Raw genomic sequence first — 22,865 nt, 5'->3', positions numbered from 1 at the left:
AAACTGATAAAGTAAAATTTCATTTAGTTACAATTTTAATCAGCTAGAACTTTTCTCTTTTGTGAGAACAGTAGCCTCCATTCACCCAAATGTATTTGCAAAATATATAGTAGTGTTAAAAAACACTTCCTTTCAGACATGTTTTGCCTGCATTGTAGACTTGATTTTTTTTTTAATATTGATTTATTTATTTTAGAGAGCACAGCAGAGGGAAAGAATCTCGAACAGAGTCCCTGCTGAGCCCAGAGCCTGACAAGGGACTTGATCTCCTTGAGATCAAGGAGATGATATCTGAGCCAAAATCCAGAGTCAGATGCTTGATAGACTGAGCAACCCAGGCACCCCCTCTAAATTTGATTTCTAATAACTCATAATATTAAGACATTTATCTACACACTAAATTTCATCAACTTTTAGAGGAATAAAATATACATAACATACTGAATTAAGTATGGAAGTGCCTAGCTGGCTCAGTCGGAGGAGCATACAGCTCTTGATTTTGGGATCGTGAGTTTGAGCACCATATTGGGTGTAGAGATTACTTAAAAAAAAAAAAAAGAGGCAAGGGTGCCTGGGTGGTTCAATTGATTGGGCATCTGACTCTTGATTTCAGCTTGGGTGGTGATCTGAGTGTTGTGGGATACAGTCCCCTGTGGGGCTCTGAGCTTCAGTGTGAAGCCTGCTTGAGATTCTCTCTCTTCCTCTTCCTCACCCCGCACAAGCAATCTCTCTCTCTCTCTCTCTCAAATAAATAAATATTTTTTAAATGAAGTAATATATTAATTTCTTTCTGGGTTCTATTAATTTTTCTTTGGTACATTTATATTTATTATGATGACTACTGAGCTATTTGGATGTATTTCTACTGTCTTTTTTTTTTTTTATTACTGTCCTGCCTGTTTAATGTTTGTTTTTTTTCTGCTTTCCTATCTTTTTCTGGATTATTATTCATTTCCTCAAACCATTTTTTCCTCGCTCTTCTGGTTTCTAATATATACACTGTAACTCTCTCTTATTTTTATTGGTTACCCTTGAAATTTTACCATACACGTTTAATTTAGCAAAAAGTTAAACAAGATCTTAAGCACTCTCTCAAATAATACAAAGAGCATATAGCAGCTTACCTCTGTAAAACTCCATCCAGATAACCAACTAGATGTTGCAGTCGTGACTTTTTTATGCTTTCATTGAATATTTTTCTTATTTTATGCAGTGTTTATTTGTAATTACATAAGTATTTATGATTCATTTCTCTCCCATTTCCTTCTTGCCTCTCAGACCATCAGACCATCCTTTCAACATAATTTTTAATTTGCCTCCTTCTTAAAGTACATCCTACTGGAAAATTGTTTCTCTCTTTACCACACTTCTGACACCAAATGTGTGGGGTTTCCATATGAAGCAATTCTCCAGTTCTCTGTGGACACCAAGTGGATGTCTTACAAGTCAATTCATTTCTGACACTAACCACCTAGAGTCAGCATAGATCTGGAAGGTCAAGGGGATCCCTGGGTGGCTCAGCAGTTTAGTGCCTGCCTTTGGCCCAGGGTGTGGTCCTGGAGTCCAGGGATCGAGCCCCACATCAGGCTCCCTACATGGAGCCTGCTTCTCCCTCTGCCTGTGTCTCTGCCTCTTTCTGTATATCTCATGAATAAATAAATAAAATATTTAATTAATAAGTAAATAAATAAATAAATTTCCCATTGAGTTGGGTTTTTTTTTTTTTGCCCCAACAATTATATAAAATTTCTCCCAAATCCGCCTACTCTTTCTCCATATTTTCTTGATAATGGGCGGATCTTTATGATTGTGTTAGTGGCAAGCTGCTTCTAAAATGACTCCCAGTGTGATCTCCACCTCCAGCTACTCAGTATCTTTTCTCTTTCCGGGTGTGTGCATGGGACCTGTAGCTTGCTCTTAACAATGGAATTTATCGGAAGCGGTGGGATGTCGCTTCTGAGATTAAGTTATAAATATTATGACTTCCATCTTGCTTGCATTTTCTCTTCTGTCGGTACTGTCTTGCTTGTTCTGATATAGCCAATGCTATGTTGTGATGCACCCAAAGGGGTGGTCCTTGGAATTGAGGACAGTCCCTGGCCTACAGCGCATGAAGCACTGAATCCTCCTAATGATTACAAGAGTACAGAAGCAGATCCTTCTCCAGTTCTGCCTTGAGATGATTACAGGGCTGCCTGATGCTTTAATTGAAGCCAGTGAGAGACTCAAACATAAGAGCCAGTGAAGTCATGCTTGGATTCCTGATCTACAGAAACTCTGAAATAATTAGTGTTGTTTTAAGCCACTAAGGTTTTTTTTTTTATTATTGTATTTATTTATTTGAGAGAGACAGAGCAGGAGTAAGGGGGAGGAGGCAGAGGGAGAAGCAGTTTCCCTGCTGAGCAGAGAGCCCAATGTAGGGCTCGATCCCAGGACCCTGAGATCATGACCTGAGCTGAAGGTAGACCCTTAACCAACTGAGCCACCCAGGTACTCCATAGGCCACTAAGCTTTGAGGTAATTTGTTACACAGCAAAAGATAACTTAGATAATGTCCTTTATTTCTCTCAACATTTTGCACATTATGGTACATTATGAACCCAACCATTGCAGGACCTAAAGTCCTGGAGGTGGGGATGTCACATCTGTTAACTGTTCTTTCTGTGGACTCTAACTTATAGTCCTTGCTTCTGTGGTGGTGGTCTTTGATCTGAACTCATTACCTGCTATTGACCGTAGTTCTATAAGGAGTACTGACTTCTACTTTTGCAAATTCTCAGGAGTGTCACCAACCTGGAACGAGTTCAACTGCCCTGGGATGCTCTTGCTTAGCTGGAGAAAGAGACTCAGTTTTCCAATTCACAGCTACATTCAGGTTCTGTAATGCCAATGCAGCCCCTTCCCTGTGCAGGCAGTTCTATGCCAACGTCCCCTTTTTTGTTAATTTTTGGCTGTCTTGGGAAGCCCCTGTGGCTTAGCGGTTTAGCGCTGCCTTCAGCCCAGGGTGTGATCCTGGAGACCTGGGATCAAGTCCCACGTTGGGCTCTCTGCATGGAGCCTGCTTCTCCCTCTGCCTGTGTCTCTGCCTCTCTCTGTCTAATAAATAAATAAAATCTTAAAAAAAATTTTTTTTGGCTGTCTTTTGGGGGGACGGTGGGGAGGGATTCTTTTTTTTGTTTGTTTGTTTTTGTTTGTTTGTTTTGGGGGGAGGGATTCTTGAAGACCTTTCATGAGGTCTACCTTTTAAGAAACCACCAATGTTGCAAAAATAGTATTATTACACCTAATCCATCATAATGCTAGAAGCTGAAGTCCAGGCTAAAATATCTAATTGTTCATTTTTACCATTTGTAATACATTAACAGAAATGTATTAAAAATCAGTTAAGGGCGCCTGGGTGGCTCAGTCAATTAACCGCCTGGCTTCAGTTCAGATCATGGTCTCAGGGTCCTGGGATCAAAACCCACATTGGGCTCCCTGCTCAGTGGGGAATCTGCTTCTTCCTCTTCCTGTACCCCTTCTCCTTTCCTTGTGTGTTCTCTCTTTCTCTGTCTCAAATAAATAAAATCTCTTTAAAAATCAGTTAATACAACCAGTCATACATTCAGCTTATCTAAAGAAAAGTTTCCTTTTACTTAATAGGGTGAATTTTAATTTTAGGAAGTATTTTAATCTTCTTACCTGTTGATCATTTTTCCTTTCTCCAATTTAATCTTCCTTATACTTTTATTAAAATTGAATTACACTGGCATAAAAAAATGGGAGCTGCTTTAAATTAAAAGAAATTTAAGAGAAAAAAGAAATTTAAGAGTTATAATGTCTAAATATGTTTTTGGCCTTTGGATCCTAATGTAAATAAAACAATTGAAGAAAGACATTTTGAGAATCAGGGAAAGTTGACTGTGGATTCATGTTAGATAATACCAAGAATAATTTTGTTAGGGGTGATAATGGCATAGTGGCTATGTAAGAAAATGTCCTCAAGGTTTTTTTTGTTTTTGTTTTTTTGTTTTTTTTTAAGAATTTTTATTTATGGGCAGCCTGGGTGGCTCAGCGGTTTAGTGTCGCCTTCAGCCCAGGGCCTGATCCTGGAGACCTAGGATACAGTCCCATGTCAGATTCCCTGCATGGAGCCTACTTCTCCCTCTGCCTGTGTCTCTGCCTCTCTCTCTCTGTGTGTGTCTCTGAATAAATAAATAAAATCTTAAAAAAAATGAAATTTTATGTATTCATTTGAGTGTGAGCACAAACAGTGGGAAAGTAGAGAGAGAGAGAGAGAGAGAGAGAAGCAGACTCCCTGCTGAGCTAGAAGCCTGGCTGGGGCTCCATCCAGGACCTAGAGATCATGACCTGAGCCAAAGGCAAGCCTCTCAACCATCTGAGCCACCAGGCTCCCCATCCTTAACTTTTTAGAGAGGTTTGCCAAGCATATAGAGGTAAAATGATGGGATGTTGGGACTCTGCTTTAGAAGGATTCAGCAGGCACATCTGGGTGGCCCAGTTGGTTAAGTGTCTGCCTTCTGCTTGGCTCAGGATACCAGGGTCCTGGGATTGGGCCTTGTGTAGTCAGTCTCCCTGCTCAGTGGGGAGCCTGCTTCTCCCTCTCCTCCCTGCTCCTGCTCTCTCTTGCTATCTCTGTCACTATCTCAATCTGTCTCTCTCAAAGTCTTTAAAAAGAATAAAAATAATAAAAGACTTCAGCAAAGAAAATTAAAGCAAAAAGGGATGGATAAGGTAAATGTGACAAAATGGTGATATAACTGTATGCAAGAGGAATGCACCCTTTTATCTTGAAGTACATTGCCAAACCGCAGGAGGGCAAGTTATGCTGATTTACAGCCCCTTCTAGACTATGTCTGAGCCCAAACTCCCCTGACTTCATTGGCATTATTCTTTCAGATATTAATTAGCACGACAAAAGCAAAATGCTTTTTAATTGGTGAAGATAAGCAATTTTCAGGGGTTTAATTGCCATTTTAAATTGTTTTGAATGGGAGAAGAGAGAGCCTTCATACCAATAAAAAAAAAAAAGTATTTCTCTTTTCTTACGTTTTTGTTGATGAGTAAGTTATATTCATGTAGTAAAATTTCAGTCAATACATGTTACAAACGACTTCCCCAGTTTATCATATTTTTTTTTCAACTTGGCTTATGGAGCCTTTTGAACAAATTGATCAATATTTTACGTTTCCTGGCTTTGCTATGATGATAAACTCTTTTCCCAGTCTTCAGGATTATGCGGTGTGTTCCTTTCTTCCTTCAGCTATTTTTAAGGTTTCATTTGTTGCATTTACATTTTTAATCCACCTGGAATGTATTTATGTTCTAGGCTAGTTTCTGGCCGCTCTCCCAGAAAACAACAATCAGGTGTTGCCTAGCAACCGCCACTTGGGTTGGAATTGGGCTTCTTTGAGAGGGAAGAACAGCTGCACTCCCCTCCGAGTGGCCGGCAACCCCAAGCGTTGCCTAGTAACGCCATTTCAGAGGATGTGATTGGACCCTTCACACGACCCTCCCCCCCATCTCTCCGCGGCAGAAAAAATTTAACCAGAAACCTAATCTCGCCGATAGAAAACTAGGGCAGCGTATGCGTTGCATAGCAACCAGGTCTCCTGACCCTCCCATTGAAACCAGAGGCGGAGCGGGCGCCTCGCTCAAAGATGGCGACCGACTACGGCTCTCTCCATGTATGTCACTCTCCACAGTCCTGACAATGACCCAATCTTCCCCGTCAGGCCCCTGAAGGGGTTCGCTATGCTCTTAATCTTGCACGCGGCGGGTACCAACGAGGATGGAGATAGAACCAGCGCGCCCTGCGTGCCCCGCACAAACATGGCCGCGGGCGCGCCGAGCCGCGGCGCTAAGACGTCCCGCGCCGGGGGACGCGCAGCGCAGGCGCACTTCCGCTCTTTCCACAGCGGCTGCGGCGGCCGCGGCGGTGGCGGCGGTGGCGGCTGCTGCGCGGGGCATGGTCCCCGGGTCGGAGGGCCCGGCCCGCGCCGGGGGCCTCGTGGCTGACGTGGTGTTTGTGATCGAGGGTACAGCCAACCTGGGGCCTTACTTCGAAGGGTTGCGCAAGCACTACCTGCTTCCGGCCATCGAGTGAGTGCCGTTTCCCCGACTTCCAGCCCGGCCCTCCGACTTTAGTTTTCCACAGTCTCTTGCCTGACCCCGACCTTTTACCTCCGACCCTCGCAGGTATTTTAATGGTGGTCCTCCTGCCGAGACGGACTTCGGAGGAGACGTGAGTCTTGGGACTCCTGAGTCTGAAGAAGGAGGGAGGCGGGGACCGGACTCCTGAGTCTGAGGGAGGAGGAGCCCGGGGACCGGACTCCAGGGTCCGAGGGGCGGAGGGGGCCGGGGATGGACTCCTGAGTCTGAGGGGGTTGGAGTCCAGGACCGGACTCCTGAGTCGGAGGGCGGAAGAGCTGGACGGGGGTTCCAGATGAAAAGTTCCTCTGTCCTCCTCTCCCAGTATGGGGGTACCCAGTACAGCCTCGTGGTGTTCAACACGGTGGACTGCGCTCCCGAGTCCTACGTACAGTGTCACGCTCCCACCAGCAGCGCCTATGAGTTTGTCACCTGGCTCGATGGCATTAAGTGAGCATTTTCTTGTGCTAGGGGGTGGGTTGGGGGACCCTGTGAGGGACCATGAACGGATGCGGCTTGACTTGAGTTTCAGGAACCATCGCTCACACTGGGTGGCTGAAAGGACTGAAAGGGATTGTTTTTGTCCATAAGTCTCTTCTGTGGTGGGTTCCGTGTGCTCAGCGTTTTTGCCCTCCGATGTGGAAGTAGAAAAATCTTCTCAGTTTGGGAGGCCTGTTGAGCTCCAGCTCCGATCTCGTACTGTGTGGTTCTCCGCATTTGGTCGGCTGTTCCTCATCTCCACCGTAGTATTCCTATTTCACATGGGCCTCTTGAAGCCTGAGTGCAAGGGGGGCGTGGGGCCTAGGCCAGGATAGATCTCTCTGTGCTCTGAATGGGATTTGGAATGTTCACACTGCAGGCTCCCGCGGGTACAGATAGCCTGTGGTCATATCACAGCTAAACCACCGAACTCCCAGACCCAAGAGTCCCTGCTCTCTTTGTGCCTAATGTAGTTTATTTCTTATCTCTTTATTTGTTTGTTTTTTTTTTAAGATTTTATTTATTTATTTATGAGAGACACAGAGAGAGATGCAGAGACATAGGCAGAGGGAGAAGCAGGCTCCCTGTAAGGAGCCCAATGCGGGACTCAATCCTGGACCCCAGGATCATGCCCTGAGCCAAAGGCAGATGCTCAACCACTGAGCTACCCAGGCGTCCCTATCTCCTGTTTCTTTAAAGGGGGGGATTAACATTATAGTACTTGTGTTAATTATTTATTGTGTTATTTATTCTTTGTTGTGTAACCCATTATCCCAAAACTTAGTTGCTCAAAACAATAATCGTTGATTATCTCATGCCATTTCTGTAAGTAAGGAATTCAGGACTGGCCTAGCTGGATAGTTCTGGCTCAGGGCCTCATGAGGTTGCAGTCATGCAAGGGACCAATTTGTTTTCAAGGCAGCTCACTCTGTGGCTGGGGGAATGTTCTCCTGACGTGGCAGCTGGCTTATTTCAGACGAAGCAACACAACAGAGGGGGCAAAGAGGAAGCTACAAGGGTTTTTATGATCGAGTTTTAGAAGCCACACAGCATTATCTCTGCCACATTCTGTTTGGTAGAGGAGTCAGTCCTGTTCAGTGCAGGGAGCATGAGGGGAGGTGAATCTCAAGGGTGTGAATACCAGGAGGTGGGGATTGTTGGGGGTGGGGGGTGCTAGCTACCATGACTTCATAGGTATAGGCATTCTTTGGGAATTGAATGAGTTGGCTACTACTTAAAACAGCACCTGACATGTATTAAGTGCTATGTTAGTGTTCACTGTTGTTTCACGCCTCAGTTTCTTGGTTTTTTGAATAGATAATGGTAGTTCAAATGTCCATGCTCTCTGGAGGATCACAGGAACTAATTTTCCCATGGTGCCTTCATACTGCCCAGCCCAGGTCTGGTCTGTGGTTAGAGTTCATGAAACGGCACTGGTTCATGATGGCTCTTCTCTTCATTCGTTTGTACGGCAAGAGTTTGCTACTCAGCAAACTGAGTGCCTGCTCTGTTCCAGGCTATGTGTGTGCAGGACTGGGTGCTGCACGCCCACTGGGAAGTTGACACCCAAGTTTGACCCCTCATGGCCATTAGAACTAGTAGTCAGGACAGAGTAGGATTTCCCAACATCAGTACTGTTGACACTTTGGGTCAAATAATTCATTATTGTGGGGGACTGTTCACATGGCAGGATGTTCAGTAGCCTCCCTGGCCTCTAGCCACCAGGTGCCAAGAGCCACCTCCAAGTTGTGACCAACAAAAATGTCTACAGATGATTGTCAGCTGTCCCCTGAGGCGGGGGGTAGGGAAGGACAAAATCCACCCCAGCTGAGAAGTACTGAGATAGGTTGTTTTAAGACATGAATAATGGTAAGACGGGACTCCCTGATGCCCAAGTTCAAGTCTGATGTCTAAGTCTCTAGCGCCAAGCACAAGGTCTGGCACCAGGGCGGTCTAAGGAGAACTGGGTAGAATGAGGGAATATGTGAGTGAATGCCCAGAATGCATTTTATATATATATATATATATTTTTTTTAAAGATTTTATTTATTTATTTGAGAGGGAGACAGAGTGTGGCAGAGGGAGGAGGCAGAGGGAGAGGGAGAAGCAGACTCCCCTCTGAGCAGAGAGCCTGAAGCCGAAACCGGGGCTCAATCCCAGGACTCTGAGATCATGACCTGAGTCAAAGGCAGATGCTTCACTGATGGATCCGCCCAGGCGCCCCCTGAATGCACTTTATACTCTGATTCTTCCCAGTGAACTATAAGCTTCAGGACCCAACTCAGAGGTCCCTTCCCTGATGCTGGCAAGCAGCCATCACTCCCTCCTGGGTCTGCCCCTCCCAGCCGGCCCCTGTCACAGCCCCATGCCTCTGGACTATGAATGGCTAGGTCCCTGGTGGTCCTTCTGCTTTTTGTTTCCAGCTGGGGCCTGGCACTCAGAAGGTCTCAGAAGACCTTGACAGTAAATAAATGAGTGAAAGCCATGAAGAAGATAATCACCAAGAAACCAAAGCTTCTGGTGGGTGTTGACAGGTCAGGACAAGCAGTTAAACCCCTTTATTTGAAACTTCCCAGAGGCACCTGGGTGGCTCCATTGGAAGAGCATGTGGCTCCCGATCTCGGGGTTGTGAGTTTGAGCCCCACACTGGGTGTAGAGATGACTTAAATAAGTAAAGAAAAACTTTAAAATAAAATAAAATAAAATAAAATAAACCTTAAAGATGGACAAATAAATAAATCTTTCCAGAGCCCCTGGACTTTTTGAGCACATTCAGCATATACCCATACCTCCTCCTAAATCAGCTTAGAATACACTATATCTTTAGCCAAATGAAAAAGCTTTGTATGCTGTGTGCTCCCTGTGGAATTCTCCCAATTGGTTGATAAACATTTTAAGCCATTTACATTGGCAGCGGGGTCAGCAGTTTACCAAGTCCTGTGTAACCACCTAAATTCAGTTTCTGTGATGTTGCCGGGGGAGTCTGTCAAAGAGATCACAGAGTTGGCGGGGTTTTGTTCACGCCCTGAGAAGAAATCTTATCTTCTCCTGGAACGTCCCTAACTTAAGGAACAAAGTATGTAGTGTGATCTTTGAAACATCCTTGCTTTGGGAAGATTTATTTCTGATGTTCCAATTCCTTTCTTTCAAGAGGGGTGGGGATTGTTTCCTCCTCCCCTACAGCGATTGACCCAGAATCAGGAAGAATAGAGGTAGAAGGAAAAGAGCCCTGAGTGTGTTCTCCCTAGCACTGATAGTCTGTTTGTTCATTCATTCACTCCTTTTCACAAATGTTTGTGGAGGAAACTGTCCTGAGCCCTGAGGAGCTGGGGACCTAAGACAGGCCAAGCCTGGCTGCTGTTCACATTCCTCATTTTGATCATACCTCAGTGGGGGTGAGGACCCTCCAAAGGCTTATTACCCTGTGAATGTGGGCAGTGAAGACTCCAGTGGTTGTGGGGGGGGAGGTGTGGGCATCAGCAAGAGGCCTGGGGAAGCAATAAGAATCAGAGCCCACCTGTAGCACCAGGGCACGTTCATCTTCATGTTTGCACCATTGAAGACTTTGCTTGGAATTCAGGTTCATCATGAACTGTATGGTATTTAAAATATATTATGCAACTGACCAGATTTTTACTTCTCCCCATTTTCAAGTGTTTCTCATTTCCCAGACAAAATATTTGTTACATATCTCTCTGAGCACGGAACAGACAGCCTACACTCAGGAAAGGAAGAGCAAGTTTTAGGATCTCAGGGTGATTGATTGGTCACACTTTCCCTCATAAGTTACTTTTTTAAATTGAGGTAAAATTCACATAACAGAGGTGAATGTTTTAAAGTGAACAATTCAGTGGCGTTTAGTATGCTTATGCTGTGCAACCACACAGCCCCAAAACACAGTTTCATGCCCCTAAAAGGAGACATGCACACATGACACAGTTGCTCTGTATCTTACCCCCTGCACTCCCCCCTAGCCTTCTGGCCAGGCCCAGCCAGGGCACCTTTGGCTCTAAAAGGCTTATGAAAATAGTGGTTTGATTTATTCAGGAACAGGAAGCAGCTGCAGAGTAGATGCAGGGTTGGTTTATTTGTTGGGGTCTACTCCAACTCTGGCCTTAAAGTTCTGGTGCAGAACAGAGTCCCTGTGGTGAGGAAGAGAAGGGCTAGGAGCAGGGGATGGGGGTAAGGAGCAGCAGCATAGCATGAATGCCCTGAGAGGGGGAAGGAAGGCGTCGGGGTCATGGGGCCTAGCGGGAGAAGAGGGTGGAAGCCTGCAACTGGAAAGAATGGGCATGAAAGCTGGGGAAGGGAGTGGAGGGGTCGAGCTGCTGTGGCTTACTCATCCAGGAGGCCTTTTCTGAAGCCCTGTGTGTCCTTGAGCATGTTGGACACATGCTAGAGATACCTCAGACCGACCACTTGGTCTCCCTCCCTGAAAGCTGCCCTGGCTCTGGGAGTCAGGTGCACTGTGGAGGTAAGCTTGACAGTCACAGTATACAGTGACATGTGATATGATTGAGGGTGGGGCCTAAAATCAGGTGGCAGCTGAGGCAGGCTTTCTGGAGAAGGTTGTTGGGCTTAGGTGGGGGGTGTCATAGGATAGATAAGCAGGGATTTTCCTCCTCGGCCAGAAGAGGGGTGAACAGCACAAGACAGAAGACTGCTTATGTGGCAGATCATGGAGACCAGGGACATGTGAGACATTCTGGGGTACTTGTACCCAGAGGAGGGTGGAGCAGGAAGGTGGCAGAGCCCAAGGCACGGAGGGTCTCAGATGCCCAGCTAAGAGCATAGCTTTATTCTGGCCTTAACAGACATGGTTGGATTAGGCAGCCCTTTGTTATGTGTATGTACACGTGTATCTAAACTCTATGTCACACATGGGGCTCAAAGTCCGACCCCAAGATCGAGAGTCCCACGCCCTGCCAACTGAGCCAGTCCCGAACCTTTAGCCATTCGTTTTTCAGCACACTTTTCCAGAGGCCTCCGTGATGCCAGACTGTGGGGTAAGAGAGGACTCAGTCCCGTCCTTGCCTCAGGGAGACCAGCGCAAGGGCCACAACTCATGGGGACAGGGCCCTCATAGCTCCCAGGGAGGGGCCCAGTCTGCACACATGTTCAGAGTCAGCCTTTAACAACCACGTGACCTGAAGAGCTGTGGTGATGGCAGCTGCACTCACCTAGAGGCCTTCCCTGCACCGCACCCCACATGACCCGGTGTCTTTTCTGCACATCAGATGGAAGAGAAACTGGAATCTGTATATTGGTTTCCTGGGGCTGCCAAAAGGAAATAGTAAAAACTGGTTGGCGTAGGGGCACCTCGGTGGCTCAGTCAGTTAATTAAGCGTCTGCCCTCGGCTCAGGTTATGGTCTTAGAGTCCTGGGATCGAGCCCCGCATCAGTCTCACTACTCAACAGGGAGTCTGCTTCTCCCTCTTCCTCTGCCTCACCCCCTACTTCTGTGTGTGGGTGCGCTTGCACACTCACTCAAATAGATAAGTAAAATCTTAAAAAGCAAAACAAAACTGGTTGGCTTAGAACCACAGAAAGAGGAATCCCTGGGCAGCTCAGCCGTTTGCCACCTGCCTTCAGCCCAGGGCGTGGTCCTGGAGACCCGGGATTGAGTCCCACATTGGGCTCCCAGCGTGGAGCCTGCTTCTCCCTCTGCCTTTGTCTCTGCTTCTCTCTCTCTCTGTGTGTGTCTCTCATGAATAAATAAATAAAATCTTAAAAAAAAACCACACACACAGAAAGGTAGTGACTCACAGTTTAATGTGGAGGAGTCCAGGATCAAGGTGTGGGTAGGGCCATGTTCCCTCTGGAACCCGTAGGGGAGGCTCTTTGTCTCTTCCAACCTCTGATGTCCCTAAATGATCCTTGGCTTGTGGTAGTGTTGCTCCAATATCCACATGGCATTCACCTTGTGTCTCTACATTGTCTTCCTTCTGAGCATGTCTGCTTCTGTATCCAAATGTCCACATTGGATTTTGATCACAAGGACACGGGTCATGTTGAATTAGGGCCGACCCTGTGACCTCTGTAGTCCCCTCACTTCTGTAAATATCCCATTTCCAAATAAGATCACGTTCTGGTACTGGGAGTTAGGACTTCAACATTTCTTGGGGAGCGGGGCATAATTCAACCCATGACAAGGGGAGGACGGAGGAGGCCCCCATATTGAGCTGGGAGGGTGGGACAAGGCCAGGCTGGCTTTAAACATGGAACAGCCCAAAGGAAAGGTGCACAGGGATGGGGACACGGGATGAGATCCTAGGCCAGGTGTCCTGGGCTCTTCCCTGTTCTGTGTTCTGGCAGGACTGCTGGCCAGAGGGCCTCCATCAGGAGAAGACAAACAGGGGATCCCTGGGTGGCACAGCGGTTTGGCGCCTGCCTTTGGCCCAGGGCGCGATCCTGGAGACCCGGGATCGAATCCCACATCGGGCTCCCGGTGCATGGAGCCTGCTTCTCCCTCTGCCTGTGTCTCTGCCTCTCTCTCTCTGTGACTATCATAAATAAATTAAAAAATTAAAAAAAAAAAAAAAAGGAGAAGACAAACAGCCCTCATCCACATTCACTAGGCCTGGTGCTGAGTCAGCACTGGGGATAGAACAGGAAGCTCAACAGGGTCCCTGTGCCCCAGTGCAAAGTGGAGTGTGGGGAGGAGGGTGACACAGGTGCAGGCTCTCCAGGTGTGTGCTGGGGCTGGGAGGTGGCAGCCCTGGGTGCCACGGGGAACCCTGGGGCTGATAGTCTCACCCCTTGCAGGTTCATGGGCGGGGGTGGTGAGAGTTGTAGCCTCATCGCGGAAGGCCTCAGCACGGCCCTGCAGCTCTTCGATGACTTCAAGAAGATGCGGGAGCAGATGTGAGTGTGCCCAGTACGTGGGGCCCCTAGGTGTCTCCTTCCACCTGGCTTTGTTTGTCACAGGACTCCACCCATGCCTCACACCAGGTGGGGGGCCGGTGGGCTGAGTGCTGAGCGCTCTGGGCAGGAGGCAAGAGGTGTCCCCTGGCCAATGCCTGGTCTCGGTGTCCTCATTGGGAAGAGGAGCCTTGCTCTGGGTCTGCCACCTGCTTCCCCCATCTGCTAGGGAAGCCAGAGGGAGTCAGGAACCTCTCGGGGTCTCGGTGTTCTCGGCTGTAAAATGGGGCTGGTACTCCCAACTTCCTGTGGGGTGGACCATTTGCACCCTGCTGGGGCTGGGGCTGGGTCTGTCCCTTCTCGGGGCCCCTGTTGTTACCGGCTCCACGTCTTTCCTTCTCCCTGGCAGCGGCCAGACACACCGCGTCTGCCTCCTCATCTGTAACTCGCCCCCGTACCTGCTCCCTGCCGTCGAGAGCACCACATACTCTGGGTACACCACGGAGAGCCTCGTGCAGAAGATAGGTGAGGTGAGGACTCCTGAGCCTGAGCAAGGGGCTAGGGCTCGACTCCCAGATCTCAGGGAAGAGGGGGCTGGGGCCCGGACTCCTGACTTGGGGGCTGCTCTGCCCCCACCCTCACCGCTTATCTCTCCTCCTACAGCAAGGGATCCACTTCTCCATTGTGTCTCCGCGGAAGCTGCCTGCCCTGAGGCTTCTGTTCGAGAAGGCAGCTCCACCGGCCTTGCTGGAGCCACTGCAGCCACCAACAGATGTGAGCCAGGATCCCCGGCACATGGTGCTGGTGCGGGGGCTTGTGCTGCCAGGTGAGGCCTGAGTACCAGCAGTGGAGTGAAGAGGAGAGGGGCAGGCCCCCTCAACTCTCTCTGACTTGTTTTTTTCTCCCCTTTCTCAAACCCCTTCATGGGGGGCTTGGTTGTTCATGCTTCACTCTCAGTTGGGGGTGGCTCAGCCCCAGGCCCCCTGCAGCCAAAGCAGCCGGTCCCCCTGCCTCCAGCTCCACCCTCGGGTGCCTCGCTCTCAGCAGCGCCCCAGCAGCCTCTGCCCCCCGTCCCTCAGCAGTACCAGGTATGGATGTTGCCAGAAAGGGAATGTGTTCCTGGGACCTTGTGGGATCCCTTGCCTCTTGGGGAGACCTAGCTGGATGCTGGGGCCTGTAGGGTGACAGGACTCTCCGCTGGGACGCTAGGATGGGTGGACTCTTGGGGCCAAGGAATCACATCCCTGTGGAGTGATTGATGGGAATCCTCCTTCTGCGGTGTCACAACTGGGGTAGCTGTGCCTAGTTGGGAGGGGGCATGGTGGCATGATCCCACGGGACACCTTGACTGGGGTGTGTGGTCCTCATTGCCTTCCACTCCCAGGTCCCTGGGAACCTGAGTGCAGCTCAAGTGGCTGCCCAGAATGCAGTGGAAGCCGCCAAGAACCAGAAGGCTGGGCTGGGCCCCCGCTGTGAGTCCTGAGGCGGGAATCTGGGGTGGCCTGGGTTGTCCAGACCTCTCTGCACATTTGTCCCCACCTCTTCTCTTGGTCTTTCCCACAGTCTCACCCATTAACCCTCTCCAACAAGCTGCTCCAGGAGTGGGTCCCCCCTTCAGCCAGGCACCGGCCCCACCACTACCCCCGGGGCCCCCTGGCGCCCCCAAGCCACCCCCTGCTTCCCAGCCCAGCCTGGTCTCCACTGTGGCTCCTGGCCCAGGCCTGGCCCCCCCTGCACAACCTGGGGCCCCATCCATGGTAGGTGTTTGCATGTCTGCCCCACTGCCCTACTCATTCCACCTGCTAACAGAGCAGAGGCCAAGCAGTTTGTCTTCCTGAGGAGGGTATAAGGGTACATGAGTCTTGTTCTGGTTCCTCAGGGGTTCCTGGGGCTTGTACCATGGACAACTGAGACTAGAGGGTCTGAGGATGGAATTGTGGGGCTTTGGCTTCTGGTGGGTTAGAACTGTTCAGAGGTGTCCCAAGGGATCCTGGGAGTCAGGGCATCCATAGGTCTTCAGAGTCCTGGGATCCTACAGAGTCAGAGCATTTACGGTCTGAGGGACCATTGAGTGGTGTTGAAGGCGCCTGTACTCTGCTCCTCCTGCTTGTCTGTCTCTCTCGGGTCACCCCTCCCAGGAGATGGTCTGACCCTGCTCCATTGCCCTCCTTGCTCCCCTCTGGCAGGCGGGCACGGTGGCCCCAGGTGGGGTGAGTGGCCCTGCCCCGGCGCAGCTGGGGGCCCCGGCCCTTGGGGGGCAGCAGTCAGTGTCCAACAAACTCTTGGCCTGGAGCGGGGTCCTCGAATGGCAGGAGGTGAGTAGCTTGAGGGTCCCTATGGATGTCATGGCCTGTTAGGACTGGGGACTAGGCCAGGGTCCCTGTGGGGCCATGGCTGGCCCTGTGGTCCTGAGTAAAGTCTCAAGGAAGCCTTAAATTGGCAACTAGGGAGCTAGTAAGAACTGGGTTGCAAGTGAAGAATGGAAAAGTCTCAGGTTTCAAGGTGTGATGGGGGTTCAGGGGATCGTGGCTGATCTAAAAGAGGGGCCTAGGACTTGTGGGACTAAAGCTAAGGGAGGTCCTGAGCTCCGGGCTCCCAGGGTTGGGTGGGAGAAGTGGAGGAGACTGGGCTTTGAGGCCCTCTCTGCCGTGACACACGCTGCCTTTCCACTTAGAAGCCCAAACCTGCCTCCGTGGACGCCAACACCAAGCTGACGCGATCGCTGCCTTGCCAGGTCTATGTGAATCACGGCGAGAACTTGTAGGTGACTGTAGGGCTGGGGGCTGGTTGGGCCTGGGCTTGCCTCTACCTGACTCCCTCCCATCCTGGCCCCCAGGAAGACTGAGCAGTGGCCTCAGAAGCTGATAATGCAGCTCATCCCACAGCAGTTGCTGGTGAGTGGCTCCCGGGAGCATTGCCCACCCCTGCTGGCTGGCTGGTCCCATTCTCTTCCCTTGTCCCTTCCTTGCCTGCCTTCCCCCCTCAGCATGCTGGCCGGCCTGTGTGGGCCTGTGTCTCTCCCCCAGACCACCCTGGGCCCTTTGTTCCGGAACTCAAGGATGGTGCAATTCCATTTCACCAACAAGGACCTGGAGTCCCTGAAAGGCCTCTACCGCATCATGGGCAATGGCTTTGTGAGTCTGGGGCTGGGCGGGGGTTGGGCAGGAGCTGGGCACCTGCAGGGCTTCTAGAACCAAGATGGCAGGAGGGATGGAGTGCTCCCTTCTCCTCCTTCCCTCCCCTTCTTCCCCCTGCCCTTCTTCCTCCTCTACTCTCCTTCTCTTCCTCCTCCTCCTCTTCTTCCTCCTCCTGCTCCTCAGGGCTGACTGGTACGTGTCCTCTCCCAGGCTGGCTGTGTGCACTTCCCCCACACGGCCCCCTGTGAGGTACGTGTGCTCATGCTCCTGTACTCGTCCAAGAAAAAGATTTTCATGGGCCTCATCCCCTATGACCAGAGCGGCTTCGTCAATGGCATCCGGCAGGTCATCACCAACCACAAGCAAGTCCAGCAGCAGAAGCTGGAGCAGCAGCGCGGGGTGAGCAAGCAGGCCCCCTCTCTCCAACACCCACCCCTGCCTACCTGGGTGGGCTTGTGGCCAGACCCCTGGCATCCCTCCTGGGCTCCCCTGCTGGCGCTTACTGTTCTCCGGCCATGTGGCCACCCGAGTTCAGTCCCTTCCCCATGTTTTCCTGTGATCTTTGTACCCTTTCAGGGTTTCCATCGTCTCTCAGACATGGCCCCCTCTTGGGGACTTGGGAGAATAAGGTTTACTTTGCAGACCATCCACCCCCAAAGAATGTTCCTAGCTCCTAACAGGTTCCCCTACGGGTTTCAGAAGGCTCCCTGATCCCCCAAACACAGGACCCCCCACTCCCACCCCCAGTCACTGACCTGCTCCCTGTCCCACACAGATGGGGGCACAGCAGGCACCCCCTGGGCTGGGCCCCATTCTGGAGGACCAGGCGAGACCCTCACAGAATCTGGTGAGGAGAGGGCTGGTGGGGTCAGGGCCAGGGCGGGGGAGACCCCAAAGGACACTGTCATTTTGAACTGATCTCAGAGGCCAAGAAGTGTGGGGAATCTGCCTCGTCCCTCATCCTCATCTCTTCCCACCAGCTCCAGCTCCGCCCACCACAGCCCCAGCCTCAGGGCACTGTGGGGGCCTCTGCGGCCTCAGGACAGCCCCAGCCCCAAGGGGCTGCCCAGGCCCCCCCAGGTGCCCCCCAAGGTCCTCCTGGAGCAGCCCCTGGCCCCCCCCCTCCTGGACCCATCCTTCGGCCTCAGAACCCTGGGGCCAACCCCCAACTGCGGAGTCTCCTCCTCAACCCACCTCCGGTGAGATTTGGGGGTGTGGGGCAGATGGGAGCCATGGGGCTGGCCCTGAGGTTCTGGTTGTTTTGTTCGGGAGGAAGGAGGTTGGCTTTGATGAGAGGGTGTGAATAGGGCCCCATCAAGGACTCCAGGCAGACCGGCTCCTCTGTGTCTGTCTTACATGGGTTTCTGCTAAGATACCTTTAAAGAAAGACCCCCACCCCCCACCCCCTGCCCAACCACTGGATGAGATGTTCTCTGAGCACCTTCTGTGCTAGAGGCTGCTTGGTGGGGTGGGGGCTCTCTACTGGGGGCCTCTGAGCCACTTTCTTTGTTCTCTCAGCCTCAGACTGGGGTGCCCCCACCCCAAGCTTCCCTCCACCACCTCCAGCCACCAGGGGCTCCAGCACTGTTGCCGCCACACCAGGGCCTGGGGCAACCCCAGCTGGGGCCCCCCCTCCTGCACCCACCACCTGCCCAGTCCTGGCCCACACAGCTTCCCCCGAGAGCTCCGCTGCCAGGTAAGGAGTTCCCCGGGGAGGGCAGAGGTCTGGACTGAGTGTCCCAACAGCCCCTGGGCTAGAGCCTCAAGACTGAGGGCTCCTGGGAAGAGAAGTCCTGGATTCGAGAATGGAAGCTGCTCCCCGCCCCCTTCTTGGGAGGCTCTGAGGGCTATTGGAAAAATACAGCCCAGGGGGTCAAGATCTAGTAGGGCAAGAGCTCTTTTTGTGATTCCATTCCTGTGTGTCCCCAGGGTTGATGGGAAACCTAGTCTTAGGGCCAGAGAAGTAGTGTGGGGGGTGGGCTCCTAAAGGCTCCTGGGAATCAGAACATTTGCGACCAGACGGGGCCAGAAGGTGCCTCCGATGGATCCCCCTGGGGCTTCCTAGAAAAGTCATTACTTTGGGCTCCCAGAGGAAGAGGGCGGAAGCAGACCCAGGGCCCTCTAGGGCCCCAGGGACTACTGGGAGATGCAGTCCCTTCCCCACTGCCCCCCAGGTCAGATGCTGCTGAGCGGGGGTCCCCGGGGCCCGGTTCCCCAGCCGGGCCTGCAGCCCAGCGTCATGGAGGACGACATCCTCATGGATCTCATCTGAACCCCCGACACCCAATAAAGTTCCTTTTAACACACGCCCCGGCTCCCGTCACTGACGTCCCCCAGGACTGGGCAGGCGGAGACCTGGGGGGAGACCTCTGTGTCCCTGCTCTCGCTGCAGCACATGTCCCTGAGGCTCTGGGCTGGTGACACCAGGGCCTCTGCAGTGAGTCAGGCAGTCTGGTGCAGCCTGGCTTTGGGCTGGGGGGTGGGACATGGAGGTAGGCAGAACCCAAAGGACTGTGTGCCCTGGTGGAAGTAGGGTTGGTACCCGGAAGAGGGCTCTGAGCCAGCTGAGCTCAGCAGTCTTGGAGGAGAAGCGGGAGTTGATGAGGCCAGGAAGGAAGGCAAATGGTTATCTAGGTATGGAGACAGCAGAAATGAATGTGTGAAGGCAGGAGAAAGATTGGGATGTTCAGAGGCCCAAGTCCAGCGTGAGGAAGGAGGGACCCAGAGAGGGAGGCAAGTGCCAGGTTGGGAAGAGGCTTGGGTTCTAAACTGAATGGCTCGAGGTTTGTCCTGAGGACACAGAAGAGCCAGGGAAGGCCATGGGTAGGGAGCAGGTCTGGGCGGGCTGGCTGGCACAGCCTCTGGGTTGTGAAATGTGACGGGACGGGGCGAGACAAGGCCAGGAATGCAGGGAGGAGGCTAGGGTGGTGGCCTGGGGAAGGGAGAAGCCGGTGGAGGGGTTGGGGTCTGAGGCAGGGGGCAAGTGGGGTGAGTCTGGGGATGGCATGCCATGTGAAGGAATTGGGGGTGAAGAGGTGGGGTCAGAGTCAGTCCCTGGCTCCTGGCCTGGGTACTGGTAGATGGTGGAACCTCCCCACGTGAGGGAACTGAGATAAGGAGCCAGTAGCGAGTGCTAATGGTCCAAGGAAAGTCGAAGTCACAGCTCACATGTGGGGAGTTCAGGATGTGTTCTTAGGAGACAGCATATGTTTGATTGTTGAAGCCACAGGAGTGGACGTGATTCCATGTGAGGAGAGGGCCAGTCCCAGGTCCCAGAGACTTGACTTTAGACAGGGCTTTAGACAGGGTGGACAGTGGGGCTGTCCCTGCGTGGAAAACCTGGCAGGGAATAGGTTTGGAACGTGGTGAGGCAAGAATGGCCTCAGGGAGATTTCTAGGGGGCAGCTGGGTACAGACACGATGTGGAGTACAAGGATGGTCCAGCCAGGAGGCAGACAGCTCGTGGTCTGTTGCCTGACTCTAGACTATCCAGACTAGCATCACTCAGCGCGTGGTCCATGCCTGGACCACCAGCATCCACATTGTTTGGGACGCTGGTTAACATCTGATTCCTGGGCCCCATCTCAGGAGAGAGGTTGCAATCTGGTGGCCCGTGGGCCACTCTACAGATGAGTTTTGTTTGGCCTTCCCTGTGTTAGTACCTGTAGCATTTTTTCCTAATGGGTTAGCTATAAAAATCAGGATAATTCACACACACACACACACACACACACACACACACACACACACTCACATACAGACACACATCCAATCTGCAGCCTTGGCTTCTCTTGACAAGTCAGAAGTTCTGGCACCTCTGGGCCTGCCCTTCTGCCTAGGAACAAGGGGCTGGAGCTGCCCCTTTCGATGGGGCGTGTGCTCTCTGATTCGCCACAGTCCCCACCACTCCCGTTTGGCTCCCCCACCGCCAGGCAGAGGGTCATTGCCTTTGGGCTGGCACTGTGGTTGTTCCTGTGGTAGCATTCAGAAGCAAGTGAAATCTCTTTTGTACCCATGTCTCTATCAAAAGTGGCAAAACGAAAGAGAGACCGAGAGGGCCACGTGTTTCGAGAAAAATGGGAGCGAGCCTATTTCTTTGTGGAAGTGAAGAGCATGCCTATGTGTTTAATATGCAAAAAAATCGTATCTGTGTTGAAAGAATACAACCTGAGACGTCATTACGAATCAAAGCACAGTAAGAGCTTCGACCAGTACACAGAACAGATGCGAGATGCGATACTCGCTGAGCTGAAAAAGGGCCTCAAGTGTCAGTAGGGTTCGCTTTGGAAAGAAAGCAGGTACGAGAAGCGGCGTGGCTGCAAAGTGCAGTTGGAGTAACGAGAAAAGCACTACCCCGGGCGTTAAAGCCTTCGACGGATGGCAGATGGCGAGTTTATAAAGGAGCAGGACAGCGGGTCCTGGGCAGAACCACTCGCCTGTTGAGACTGTCCTCTTAGCCTGATGGGCGTTTGTGTTGCGCCATCAGTTGAAGATAAAACCAGAAGATTTACAAGTCCAGTTGCTTGAAAGAGTCGACTCCATTGTGGCCTTTTCTATCGTTGCTCATGAACTCTTACCACCTGGTTAGCTTTATTTATTTGTGGTATTGAGAATTTTGATGTGACCGAAGAAGTCTGTGACACGGTGCCCAGGCAGCCCCAACTCTGGGAGATGAGCTATTTTTGTGTGTGTCTATTGACAGATTTCCTAAGCACACTCGCAGACCGTCATGGTAACCTCATGATCTGTGTCACAGGGGGCCTTGTCAGGACACCTCAATCCCAGGAGGGAACATTTGGTGACACAAGTCAGCTCTTTGCTTCAGTCACCAGGACTTGAGTTGTGTTCAGAAGGAACACACTGAGGACGTCCTCCACACGCTCCTGTGCTTTAACCATGGGCAGGTGGATGGTGACCTTGACCCAATGTATTTTATAGAGGCTCTGTGACCTGGTTGTCACATGATGGTGTGGAAGGGATCTGAACTGTTGAAATCGACTTGATTCATCTCCAATGAGACAAAGGCCACACCTTCATTCTCCCCAAGAAGGTCAGGCAAAGACTTTTTGGTCGAGGTTATACGACCCTTCTGAACACTATTTCTCTGCAAAAACAGCTACTTGAATGTATGATCGTGTTTTGTCCAGGCCTGGCAAAAACAGGGAAGCCACCGGCAAGGAATATAATCCTTCGCCACTGTTGCTTTCCAGAAATGAAAGACACGGCCTGGACCATATTCACCCAGATGGTGGGGTTCAAGACCAAATTCCCCCAAAGGCTCTCTATGTCCAGACTTTGTGAAAAAGAACTAACACTGTCCAGTTTGCCTTGGTCTGTTACTGTCGATCGTGTGAATGCAGACTACGAGTAGTAGTTCTGACTGCAGGGCGGTAGGGTGCTGGTTCCTAACTGTGATGCCATTGGAAGATCGCAACCCTACAACCATCTCCAGCTGGTGTCTTGAATCTTGGCGTTTGGAGGTGCCCATGCTTGTAAACAGCTGTTTTCCGTTACAAAATTGAATCAAATTAAATCCCGTTCCCAGTTACGGATTCAACGTTGAATTCTAAACCGCCTGTCCCACCGTGACATCCAAAGCCTGACGCTGACCTCTTGGTGCGGAAGGGGGTGAGGTCAGCCTTCTGGCTTCAAAATCAAAGGAGCAAAAGAATTATGAAAGAGAAAATTTTAATAATTAAATATTTCTATTTTTCAATTTGTATTTTTTCAATTTTGAATTTGAAATATAAACTCCAGTATCATACATGTTTGTATTATGTTCCATGCATTCACCATCGTTCAGTAAAGATACAATTTGATTATATTTCTGGCCGTCGACTTTTCTCATGCCTGGCTAGTTCACTCATTTATGTGGCCCGCCTGGCTCCTGTAGGCATTTGAGTTTACCATCCCTGCCCTGGCACTGCTGAATGGAATCTGGGGGGGTGGGAGGGAGGCTGGAAATCAGCATTTTGAACGAGCTCCCTAGGTGGCTCTCACACAGACAAAGGTGGAGCAGGAGACTCTGGAGGTAGCTGAAGGGAAAGTGGGTGATGTTTCCCGGGCAGTGTGTGTAGCAGGGGTTTTTGAAAACTCAGATGGCTTCAGGGACCAGGCAGGTGATGGAAATGTGTGAAGCGGACAGGTGTAAGACAGTAGGGAGTGATGGGGACTGTGGCGAACTTGCAGAGTGCTTGCCCCACCTAGTGGCATTCAAATTGCAACAACAACAACAAC

The 22,865-nt window shown here is 51.0% G+C and overlaps 1 protein-coding gene across 2 annotated transcripts; it reads left to right on the top strand.

The window, feature by feature from the left end:
• Positions 1 to 5,711: 5,711 nt before the first annotated feature.
• On the top strand, positions 5,712 to 22,452 carry MED25 (mediator complex subunit 25). 2 transcript variants are annotated; one of them, XM_041745585.1, is made up of 18 exons: positions 5,712 to 6,102; positions 6,199 to 6,244; positions 6,476 to 6,600; positions 13,396 to 13,494; positions 13,901 to 14,021; positions 14,155 to 14,317; positions 14,449 to 14,579; positions 14,876 to 14,963; positions 15,055 to 15,248; positions 15,678 to 15,806; positions 16,166 to 16,251; positions 16,328 to 16,385; positions 16,518 to 16,625; positions 16,839 to 17,027; positions 17,404 to 17,475; positions 17,609 to 17,827; positions 18,147 to 18,324; positions 20,659 to 22,452. In XM_041745585.1, the coding sequence occupies exons 1-18, from the start codon at positions 5,792 to 5,794 to the stop codon at positions 20,901 to 20,903; spliced, it is 2,562 nt and encodes an 853-aa protein (XP_041601519.1). In that variant the 5' UTR covers positions 5,712 to 5,791; the 3' UTR covers positions 20,904 to 22,452. The 2 variants fall into 2 exon arrangements, with proteins under 2 accessions (XP_041601519.1, XP_041601520.1); XM_041745586.1 differs by lacking the exon at positions 20,659 to 22,452 and adding an exon at positions 18,803 to 18,934 and having other exon boundaries at positions 5,888 to 6,102.
• The last annotated feature ends 413 nt before the right edge of the window (positions 22,453 to 22,865 follow it).

Source organism: Vulpes lagopus, chromosome 2 (assembly GCF_018345385.1).
Source record: "Vulpes lagopus strain Blue_001 chromosome 2, ASM1834538v1, whole genome shotgun sequence".
Classification (NCBI taxonomy): Eukaryota; Metazoa; Chordata; class Mammalia; order Carnivora; family Canidae; genus Vulpes; species Vulpes lagopus.
This window is presented reverse-complemented; position numbering and strand designations above follow the sequence as displayed.

What these genes read in the sequence shown, in the direction of transcription:
- MED25 (XM_041745585.1), top strand. Translation starts at nt 5,792, where the DNA reads ATGGAGATAGAACCAGCGCGCCCTGCGTGCCCCGCACAAACATGGCCG. An exon ending in AAGAAGATGCGGGAGCAGAT is followed by an intron (nt 13,495 to 13,900) that starts GTGAGTGTGCCC and finishes TCTCCCTGGCAG; the next exon opens with CGGCCAGACACACCGCGTCT. An exon ending in AGCTGGAGCAGCAGCGCGGG is followed by an intron (nt 17,028 to 17,403) that starts GTGAGCAAGCAG and finishes TGTCCCACACAG; the next exon opens with ATGGGGGCACAGCAGGCACC.